Source organism: Choristoneura fumiferana, chromosome 30 (assembly GCF_025370935.1).
Source record: "Choristoneura fumiferana chromosome 30, NRCan_CFum_1, whole genome shotgun sequence".
NCBI classification, from domain to species: domain Eukaryota; kingdom Metazoa; phylum Arthropoda; class Insecta; order Lepidoptera; family Tortricidae; genus Choristoneura; species Choristoneura fumiferana.
The window spans coordinates 8527151-8537177 of NC_133501.1; the positions used below are offsets into that span (position 1 = coordinate 8527151).

Below are 10027 nucleotides of genomic sequence, written 5' to 3' on the forward strand. Positions count from 1 at the left end.
TTACTGGTTTTCGAGCATATATATATATTTTTATACGACTGGAAGGCAAACGAGCAAGTGGGTCTCCTGATGGTAAGAGATCACCACCGCCCATATACATGATGTAATCGTTAAGTGTGTCCAGGCGATTATTCCGTATACTATTACAGTACCCTTAGTGTAAGTTTTCGGTTACAAAATGCGTCTCGATCGCGTTCGCGTTAAAATCTCAATTTGTATGGAAACACGAACAGCGCCTCTAGCGGAACGTTTGCTATTTTCGTGTTTCCATACAAATTGAGATTTTAACGCGAACGCGATCGAGACGTATTTTGTAACCGAAAACTTACACTAAGGGCACAGGTACACAGAGAAAATTACAAGGTAAGCAATAGGCGGCCTTATCGCTTAAGAGCGATCTCTTCCACACTACTAGTAGTGGTAGTATTAGTAGTGGAAGGGCTATTATTAGGTACTTACATCATAACCACAGCTCTCGCCAAGTCGCGGCGTGATTTGGTCCTGCGTCGTGAACGCTGGAACCGCGGTCACTGTGCCGACCACACACAGCAGCAGCAACGCGCCGAGCATTGTCTCCTGTAACACACACACATACATAAAAACATGGAACCAGCTTCCTGGGACAGTGTTTCCGGAGCGGTACAGCTTAGATTAGAATTAAAAAACGAGCCTATCATTCTCTCAAAGGGCCGGCAACGCACCCGTGACACCCCTCGGGTTGACAGGTGTCCATGGGCGGCGGTGATTGTCCCCCCCCCACTTGGTGCTGTTGTTGACCTCGTTTTCCCCCTCTTATATTATTATATATAAAAAATACATACATAACTGTTTTAAAAATGTAATTGTGTTAAATACTTGAGATGGATATTATCCTATCCTATAAATAACATTGTATCTGTTAAAAAAAAATACCTTGTTGAGTTTCTTGCCCGATTCTTCTATCTCAACTGAGGTTTGCCGAAACGGTGGTAGATTTTTTTTGATATTCGTAAGTGCTTGTTATAGCCTAAATTGTAGGTATAAAGATATTTTGACTTTGACTTTGGTAAATAAATAATAGACAGTTTTTTAGCAGTGACCGCATGTACTTAGCTAAGCGCTTCGAGGGTTTCGAAACATATACCATCCGTTTCCCAAAACACGCATTGTCACGGATAAATGTTATCTTACCTTTTTTTTCGAAAAACATCCCTTCCGTTTGTATACTTAATAATCAGTTTACCGATAGGAACAGGTAGGTGTACGTGTTTCTTAAAATGTGTTTTTCCCAAAGTTACGTTTGGCTTGCTAACCATTTTTTTGTTTTGTAAAAATGATTTATTGAATCAGGCGTTACTTTGCGGAGGTCCATATCAATGAACTAAAATAATTTCCTTGCTCACCCGCGACCTTACGATAGCTAAGCTTATGCAAAATATGCGTGTTCATGCAGTTCCTCCACCTCCACACTGTAAGAACACACACAAATCACACAAACCCATCTATCACCACTACCACACTACACTGACGCGTTTCGAACTCAACCAGAGCTCATCTTCAGAGTGACACAACCGTACACCATGCTACCAGTTGTTAGACTAACACCAACAACAGGCCACAACACACAACAACACAGCAACAGTCTAACAACTGGTAGCATGGTCTACGGTTGTGTCACTCTGAAGATGAGCTCTGGTTGAGTTCGAAACGCGTCAGTGTAGAGTGGTGGTGGTGATAGATGGGTTTGTGTGATTTGTGTGTGTTCTTACAGTGTGGAGGTGGAGGAACTGCATGAAAACGCATATTTTGCATAAGCTTAGCTATCGTAAGGTCGCGGGTGAGCAAGGAAATTATTTTAGTTCATTGTAAAAATGACTTGCGTTGACTTGCGTTGAAATGATTGCGTTGAGCCTATATACGTCCCACTGCAGGGCACAGGCCTCCCCTCAGAAAGAGAGGGCTTGGGCAGTAGTTCCCACGCGGGCCCAGTGCGTATTGGGAACTTCACACATACCATTGAATAGCAACTTAAAATATTATATCTTCTTTAACTTAGGACAATATATTGAAGCCTAAGGTCTAATCTTGGCTAGTTCTCATAAACGATTTATTATTACGTACCTACTAAAACAGTCATGGTAGAGCCCTATATTCGATGGCTAGCTTCTACCAGCCAGCCAAAAAAGACTAAAATAAAAATTTACAGCTTTAGAACTTGCAAAGGCAAAGCATAATAAAACAAAATACCTAACTATATAGTCCTGTCCCTAACTGAATGCTCCTCTTATCCACTCAAAGGTTGACTGGTAGAGATCCCTTAAATGGATAATTTCGCCTCTGTACAGTCGGAGTAAAAAAAGGTTCGTCACCCTAAGATCTATTTTCCTTTGCTCAGTATGAGCGCTAATCTGCTTTACCGATTGAGTAGGACATGCTGCGTCAACCTGTCAACCTGCTAAACATAGTCAGGTGACCATAGCAACCCTACCACTACACCTTGGCACTGACAAACACGACAATTAAATAGAACATTATTTGATTGGAACTTTTACGAAGTTGTTTATTAAAAAGGTTTTGTATTGATATAAAACTAGACATATGTTAGAGGTGTATACTATTTTGACCCATTGTTCTCATGTCAAGTAAGTATAATTTGATATGCACTTGTCTACCTACCTACTTTGGTTTCAAAACGTACCTACTAAGAGTCTATGACTTTGTAAAGGAATCAATTTAATAATTGGCGAAGGTTTTCCTACCCCCACTGTACATACATATAGCTCAATGTTTGTCAGTTGTGCTTTTTTAAAACAAAGTGTTTACGTTACATACCCAAACATAATTACAATTATCTTAAATAAGCAACTGAAAAGGAAGGTTATTACGAAATTATACTATATCTTATTATGATATTACCAGTTAATCATTGAGGTTAAGTGCTACTTGAGCAGGCGTATCGAACCACCATGAACACGTATTGCATTCAATTGTCAATAGGTTTTGTAACATGCGGCCATCGTTTAATCAAGTTAGGTATATCAATGAAGGTGACTTGAGCAATCTTTATCAAAGCCTTTAGGATCGATGGGCTACATCTTCAGCCTTCAGATAAGGCTGAAGATTTAGCCCACCGATGTCGTTCTACTTACCATGCTAAAATACACGTGTAACAAAATAACCCGTAAAAATATAATAAACTAGCTTTTTCCCGCTGCTTCGTACGCGTTAAATTTGGGGTAACATATAGAGGTCAGCCGTGGTGGCCGAGTGGTTTGACCTATGGCCTCTCAAGCAGAGGATCGTGGGTTCAAACCCCGGCCCGCACCTCTGAGTTTCTTCGAAATTCATGTGCGAAATTACATTTGAAATTTACCACAAGATTTACGGTGAAGGAAAACATCGTGAGGAAACCTGCACAAACCTGCGAAGCAATTCAATGGTGTGTGTGAAGTTCCCAATCCGCACTGGGCCCGCGTGGGAACTACGGCCCAAGCCCTCTCATTCTGAGAGGAGGCCTGTGCCCAGCAGTGGGACGTATATAGGCAGGGATGATATAGATGTCAACTGTGACAATGTTTGAGGATTTGAAAATACGACGAAACGGTTCGAGAAAAGGTAGGTAGTGCCCCGGCTTCTTTTTTTTCGTCTTGGCCGGGGCACTGCCGTACCTAAAAAATATTTAAAAATAAAACATATGTATTAGGTAGTTTAGTTTCCTGTTAACCTTAGCGGTCCCCCGACACCGACGACGCTTAGATGAAAAAAATATTGTACGCTAAGTGAAAAACTTATACTAAATTAACTTACTTATACTAAAAAGGCTCATTTTGCGGGAAATCAGCATAGTCTCTGCGGGATAGGGATAAACGAATTCTTCGCAGATGAAGTCGCGGGCAACAGCTAGGTAGTGCATAATTAATTTTTACTTTTTAGCTGTCTTTTTTGGCGGCGTATTTTTTCGGGCGTTTTTTTACAAGCTTTTAGTTTCACCTGTCCCGTTGTCTGTCTGCCTGTTTGTAAAAAAATCTTGCAAGTTAAATTCGACCAACTTCCAGTAGTTGGATTGACTTGAAATTTGGTATACTTATGTAAATTGCGTGACAATACAATAATCTGGCAGTGACATCCTGGTAGTCCGGCCAGGATCGTCTCCGCAGGACGGAAGTCTTCAACGGCTAATGGCATCGACTTGAAATTTGGTATGCAAATGTAGTTTGGGTGACAATTTAATACAAGTACAATAGTACGGCGTAGGGGGTGTAGCAGTAGTAGGGCGTACCTACTGGCTTGATAGTTGTTGTTCTCTGTTTTTTTGTGTATGCGTAGGTATGTTTATTTACATGTAGTTTATATGTAGTCTATTGATATTGATGTGTATTAGTTTATTGTTTATTTGTTGTTTTGTATTAGTGTGTACCCATATATGTATGTGTAGGTATTTATTTATTTATTTTTGATGTTTAGGTTAATTTAAATTTTTCGATACTTTGTCTTTCCATTGTAGTGTCTACTCTTGTTTCTGTTGTCCTTTCGATCGTTCAAAGGTTAACTGGAAGAGATACCTTTAAGCGATAAATTCGCCTTTGTACATCTCTTTCTCTTGTTAATTGTAATTTTCATATGTTTTATGTACAATAAAGAGTTACAACAACAACAACAATAAAAAAAGCTTGTATTAAAAATGATTTTTATACCAAAAACTTATTTACATGTTTAACTTATTTAACTGTGAAGTGCAAATGTTTGTTAAAATCGAGCCTCTCCCCCCTCCTTTCTCAAAAGTTAAACTGTTGGTTTGAAATTTAAAAAAAAACCATGATTTTAGTTCCCTAAGTCATATTATTACGAGTATTGACAAGGAAAAATATTACGGCAAAGTTTGCTTGAGAATTACATATAGTAGTTTAAACAGCAGCCAATTATAAAATATACCTACTTGGAAAATTCCGTACAAAATACAAAATCTTTAGAAAAACATTACTTGATTTTTGCGTAACGCCTACGGAACCCTATCCTGGGCGTGTCCGACACGCTCTTGGCTGGTTTTTAGGTATACTACAAGCACACTCGGAAAGACATTACCAAAAATGGTCCGCAAGAAACTTGTCACAAGGTTTTCAAAACAAAATCATTCCTTATCGTGAGCAATAATTTACTTCCAGACAACTTACATAGTATTTAAAGTTAACGAATGCTTTGGTTATCTTAATTACCTAATTTAATGACTGCTTAACAAATTGTTTAGATAAACCGTTCATTATTAATTTAACAAGCAGCCGTTATACACTGTAAACAATGAAATATGAGTAAGCGTTCGTTCATGTTATTGTTATTATAAAACGCCAACTGGAGTAATCAAACTAATCAAAAACTAAACTGGTTTTCCTTATTTTCGTCTCATTATAACAATATGAGGTGAATAGTCCGGAAGCTAATAATTTGCTAAATAATTTTCGCCGAAACATTAGAATTAGACTTAGAATCGTTTACAATTTAAAGGTGGAAATATAATAATTAAGTAGTACACATGTGACACCCTGCAAGGGCATGGCAACATAACATAACATAAATATACTAGGACTAGGGCTTCATATTATTATTATACAAATTCTAAACGCCCATTTAAGCATTTCGTATAACACTATATAGCTGAATTATTCATTTTGTAGCGACTCCTAGCGCCATCTAGTGAACAACAATAGAAACTCCGACCATGTTCTACATCGCGCTATCGAAGTTTCTCAACGTGGTCGCATATATACAAGTTCCGTCGCTCTTCCTTCGGACTTCGGTCCCCAGGCATAACACCTGCCTGGAGAGAGATCTCTCTATTGGAGCTCCCCCCACAATTTCATGTCAATATTAGGTTAAATTATACCCTTCATAAGACAATTAACTAAGAATAATTTCATTAAAAAAACTCGTTTAAGCTATAGTAACACTGTTCACAAAGAATATTTTTCATTGCTTAATAAATAAATTATATCTCTCTAGGTTCCTCAAGGAATTCGGTAGGTGATTGTATATTTTGATGGTCATGTAATGAGGGCTACAGGACACAAGTTTTAATGTAGTAGACGGTATTTTAAACTTATTAAGGTTCCGATTGTTTCTCTTATTATTTGTTAATTCTGAATACATGTCCATATTTTTGCTGATAATTAGTAAACCATAGACAACAATGTGTTTACTCAAAAAACTTTTCGTCTTTTAAACCGTTCGTCGAAAATGACTATAATTGCAGTTTCAAAGCAATTCACAAATTCACACTATTTTTTAATTGCGATTTCACAGGCTTAATTACAAAATATGTCCAGCTGGCTTCGATTAATAGTCCAATAATGCATGGTTTTAACCGACATCAAAAAGGAGGAGGGTTTATAATAATAATAATAATATTTATTTAAGTATTGCAGATTTTTTATTATTTAATTTATATTCCACTTTATTTTTTTTATAGTTCATCGATTACTCCGTCAATTGTGAATCGATTTTCAAATTTCTTGTCAAATTATCACCAAGTCAAGCCAAACGAGGTCTGCTATCCTTGAAGCAGTTATAAATCAAACTTCTAAGTCAAGCAATCAAAAACATACATACAATGATATACATATTATACTCATTAAAAATAACTGTTTCCATTCCATACAGACTGCCGTTTTAACTGAAAAAAAAACTATCCTAGAAACTAAAATTTGGTATGAAAACTCCTACACAACTCTTAAACAAGCTCCTATACAGCACAACCATTAAAAAAATCTGTTTTTTTTTAATGATTTAAAATTCCGCATACCTTGATTTTAGAGAAACTCGATATTTCGGCACAGCAGGGCTACTACGCAACTTGAAACTCGAAGTTCGTGTCGTGTGGTCCCTCTGACACTCATACTATTTAATACGAGAGCGAGAGGGATCGCACGACACGAACTTCGAGTTTCGAGTTTCGTAGTAGCCCTGCAATTGCATGCGCCATTTTTTTTATTCGACTGGATGGCAAACGAGCAAGTGAGTCTCCTGATGGTAAGAGACCACCACCGCCCATAAACATCTGCAACACCAGGGGTATTGCAGATGCGTTGCCAGAGGCCTACGATGGGATACCTCAAGTGCCAGTAATTTCACCGGCTGTCTTACTCTCCACGCCGCAACACAACAGTGCAAGCACTGCTGCTTCACGGCAGGAGTAGCGAGCAAGATGGTGGTAGCAATCCGGGCGGACCTTGCACTAGGTCCTACCACCTGCAAAATTAGTAATGACCGCAATAGTATAACTAAAACATTATATTAAATATAATGACCCGGATAACTCACGTCTTAAATCGAGTTTAGCTCGACAAATCCGTAAAACGCGACTCAGCGGCTGCTGCAGTGCTGTTGCATGAGTCTAAGTATTAGCCGAAACATGTCGAAAAATTTAAGACGTCTCTCTATATTCTCACGGTAGTTTCATAACTATTGTCGAGTCTTTTCTAAGTCAATAATAAAATGACTCCATATTGCTACGGTAGTACTATTGGTTATTCTGTGATATTGCGTACATTTTGCATACAGCTTTGCTAACAGTGGATTCATAGACGCTTACAAATTCGTACCGAACCCTCGGTGCGCGACTCCGACTTGCACTTGGTCGGTTATTTAGAGTTGTTTTTTTTTACACAAAATGGTATGGGAATTTTGAACCACAACTTGTAAACTTTTATTTTACACGTTGCATGTTAATTAAAAGCTTTTAACCATTTTATTTTAAGCAAGCTAGCCGGTGCTACACGGCTGTTTTAAATCTTATCCACATTTAATTTTAACTTTAGTGTTATTTATTATTAAAGATCAAAAATACAACAAGTTACATTACAGGTATTAGTCCTAAAGAGTAACAGGTTGGCAAAACAAATATTTACACTTATAATAAGGATAAAGTATAAGTAATAAAAGTAACAAAAAAGGTAACAATTTTAACAAATATAACAAAAATTACAAAATGCTGGTACTTACAGCTGACTTATATTTCACATATATGTTGTAGCGGTTGTAGCAATACTTAAAGATTTTTATCACCTGTTTTTGAGTGTTGTGGGATGTGATTTAAAACTCAATTTTTTGATTTCTTTACAACGCTTGTCCTCAGAAAAAGTTTAGAGCAAATTTCAAGATCAATTCCACGAATAAATATGAAAATATGTACGGGCCAGGTTAGCTTCAGTACAATAAAGCGATTGAATAAATAATAATTGAATAATAACTATGTTTGACCGGCAACCACATCAATTAAATTAAAAACGGAAAAGTAAGTAAGCAAAAAGTTAATTTAATATAGTTACATACCTTCTCCGTGGATATTCTACATTAATTTTGATATAAATTGTATTACTTCGATCCCCTGCGTAAATAAAGACGACACTGTGACTTTTACAAAAGTGACATGCATCTACTGCGACCAACACATTTAAACTGAATAAATATTTAAAAAAGTTACGAGCAAGGATCGCGCGGTAATCAAGCCCAATAATGTAACATGTTGATCATTGATTGAAAAGCTTATCAAAGTATCGTAATTAATTATCTTTGTGTAATCTGAAACATTCGTTATTTTTATTTAGTTAAAAGGGTAAAATTAAATAGAAAGATTTCAAAAAGAAAAGTTAAATTTTCATACAATTATTTATTTTTAGCCGCAACACTGAAGTTCTGTCAGTGTCAGTCAGTGCGTTGCGCATTGAACTATTTTCGCTGTATGTGTATGAAGTGTGGTTAGTGTGTGAATGCCATTAGACTCTATTGTAATAACGTAAAGTTCATTCTCTTTAAAATCAAACACAAATTTGATAAAATATTAAGAAAATAATTATCTTCTCCGTGCAGTGCCGAAGGAGTATTGATCGAGCAGCCGATTTGAATTGTTTTGTTTTTAAACTTGTTGCTACGCTAAACTAAAATCAATGAAAATTTATTTTTAAACTGTGCAGTCATGTCGGACATTTGGAAGTTTGCTGCATCATCAGAACCTGCCGTAGAGCGGTGCGTTTCCATGGCAGGCCCTCGTGACAAACGCAACAAGTGGCTTCAAGAGTTCAAGCAAAAACATTGCGATTCAGAGTTCGGGAACAGTCTTTACAGACTCCTGAAAGGTACCCAGGAGGCGCTCGACGCAAAAGAAGACGAATTACTGAAGGAAGACAAGCTAAAAGCGGAATTCAAGTACGACGAATTTTACGAAGTTGTTGAGGCGGAGCCGATCGCGCGCTTCGATTTTATGCTAGAACAAGGGTCGAAACACAGCGCGCTGTTCCAAATATTAGCAGAACGTCTCTCCGAGCCATCCGTTGAGAAAATTTGTAAGCATTTATTTGAAACTAAATCATTAAATACGCTCTATGTAACAGACTTCTACAGAAACTTTTTCCCTGTTTATTTGAAACGTCCATACTCGTGGTTCTCGCTCGATATCCTCGTGAAAGCCAACAAAGCGCATCCGCCAGCCTTCCGTCAGCTCCTCCAGATTTTACTCCGAGATCCGGAAATATCGAACATCATGATCAATGATTTCGTGGTCACTTTAAATGCAGCTGGAAGCACAGAGTTCCTTTACATGGTCATGGAACTGGAGCTCTCCACTGTGGAGTTTGCCAACCATTTAATATCAATCTACTCGGCCTATAAAATGTGTGATAAACCTGAACGAATACAAACCTACGTTCACAACAGTCTCATTCAGCATTCTACAGATCATGCCAGTGACTGGAACTATGGACGCCTCTTACTGGCTTATCTCCATGCTGCAAACGAAGCGAAATCAAACCTAGACTTGGCATTAATGGAACGGTTAATAGAAAGACACCAGACTCCATACAAGCGTCCTTGTATCACTGTGCTTCGAGAGATGGAGAAGCGATTGAATGTTGAGGTGGTGCCTCCAAACCCTGCCTGATATAGTGAGTTTATCTAGAATTAGAAAAATGAAGAGCTGTCAATAGACTTCTAATTTTTGCTCAACGGGCATTGTAGAATGCTATAGAAATGTTACCACAGTCATACCATCCTGCAACCTCCT

At 37.7% G+C, this 10027-nt stretch overlaps 1 protein-coding gene across 5 annotated transcripts in view; it reads right to left on the minus strand.

Annotated features, from left to right (window-relative positions):
* The window catches only part of LOC141444686 (lysosomal alpha-mannosidase-like), a 39188-nt gene extending 30751 nt beyond the window's left edge, over positions 1-8437 (minus strand). For 4 of the 5 annotated variants that reach the window (XM_074110275.1, XM_074110271.1, XM_074110273.1 and 1 more), the window contains exons 1-2: positions 8302-8437; positions 460-576 (exon numbers count right to left, since the gene is read on the minus strand). In XM_074110275.1, the coding sequence (XP_073966376.1) occupies positions 460-570 (111 nt within the window). In that variant the 5' untranslated portion in view covers positions 571-576; positions 8302-8437. Of the gene's footprint in view, positions 1-459; positions 577-2895; positions 2915-8301 lie in introns of those variants that run through there. The other variant, XM_074110272.1, reaches the window with a different exon arrangement.
* Positions 8438-10027: the final 1590 nt, after the last annotated feature.